The sequence below is a fragment of the Seriola lalandi genome, unplaced genomic scaffold (assembly GCF_002814215.2).
Source record: "Seriola lalandi dorsalis isolate HSWRI2012SDOR001 ecotype SW California unplaced genomic scaffold, Sedor1 jcf7180002054268, whole genome shotgun sequence".
Taxonomy (NCBI): Eukaryota; Metazoa; Chordata; class Actinopteri; order Carangiformes; family Carangidae; genus Seriola; species Seriola lalandi.
Genome location: NW_019524821.1, coordinates 51,364 through 52,585, shown reverse-complemented (window position 1 = coordinate 52,585; position 1,222 = coordinate 51,364). Strand labels below are relative to the sequence as shown.

Genomic DNA, 1,222 nt, shown 5'->3' with positions numbered 1-1,222 from the left:
TCACCCCCCCCTCGTTTGACCCTCTCATTCTTTAGCACCCCACCCCCCCACCCCCGTCTTTCTCTCCCATCATCAAATCATCACAAAGTCAGTGTAGATCTGTATCGACTTATCGGGCCAAAATGGCTGAAGGGGAAATGAGGCTAATTAAATAGATAGACAAAATAAATGTTGGTCTGTGTGTGTGTGTGTGTGTGTGTGTGTGTGTGTGTGTGTGTTTATATCAGACTGCAGCAGCCCTTCTCCACTGAACAGTACCAGCTCAACTCAACTCATCTCTTCTGGTCTCTACTGGTCTCTACTGAACTCTTCTGGTCTCTGCTGGTCTCTACTGGTCTCTACTGAACTCTTCTGGTCTCTACTGGCCTCTACTGGTCTCTGCTGAACTGTTCTGGTCTCTACTGGACTCTACTGGTCTCTGCTGAACTGTTCTGGTCTCTACTGGCCTCTACTGAACTCTACTGAACTCTTCTGGTCTCTACTGGACTCTACTGGTCTCTGCTGAACTCTTCTGGTCTCTACTGGACTCTACTGGTCTCTGCTGAACTGTTCTGGTCTCTACTGGCCTCTACTGGTCTCTGCTGAACTCTACTGGAATCTACTGAACTCTACTGGTCTCTACTGAACTCTACTGGAATCTACTGAACTCTACTGGTCTCTACTGGACCTGGCTCTCATGATCTGGTTTTCCATCAGGTTAAAGCTGCGTCATCGTTGTGCATGACAAGACGTTCTGAGCCAAGCCGCCAAATTTAAACAGCTGAGCAACTGTACACTGCTCATGTCTGTTAGTTACTGTTACTACGGCAACCTCTTTGGTTTCCCTACAATGTCCTCCACTGGTCACGTGTGTGTCGTGTTGAAGGTGACGTCATGATAGCTTCGAGCGTCGTTGCTATAGTAACACACCGAAAATAAGAACTTGGTGACGATTGATCTTGAACTTGAAGAAGTATGGAGCATTTGAAGTCCACGCACACACAAACACACACACAAACACACACACACACACACACACACACACACACACACACACAGTAGCAGCAGAGTGTGAACTCACCTCTATGTCGGTTGGTGGTTTTGTCAAACATTAACATGGCGTCCTCGACCTGAAAGAAGCAGGAAGACGAGTCAGTACATCACAACACACACACCTCGGGTTCGTATACAAGCCTGGACATGTTGTCATCACCAGCTGATGCACCGTGACTCACAGGAGACA

At 47.7% G+C, this 1,222-nt stretch overlaps 1 protein-coding gene across 1 annotated transcript in view; it reads right to left on the bottom strand.

Moving 5' to 3' along the window:
* The window catches only part of LOC111654308 (RNA-binding protein Musashi homolog 2-like), a 70,455-nt gene that overhangs the window by 42,699 nt on the left and 26,534 nt on the right, over positions 1 to 1,222 (bottom strand). The window contains exon 2 of the mRNA XM_023405267.2: positions 1,061 to 1,109. Coding sequence (XP_023261035.1) covers positions 1,061 to 1,109 — 49 coding nt within the window. The remainder of the gene's footprint in view (positions 1 to 1,060; positions 1,110 to 1,222) is intronic.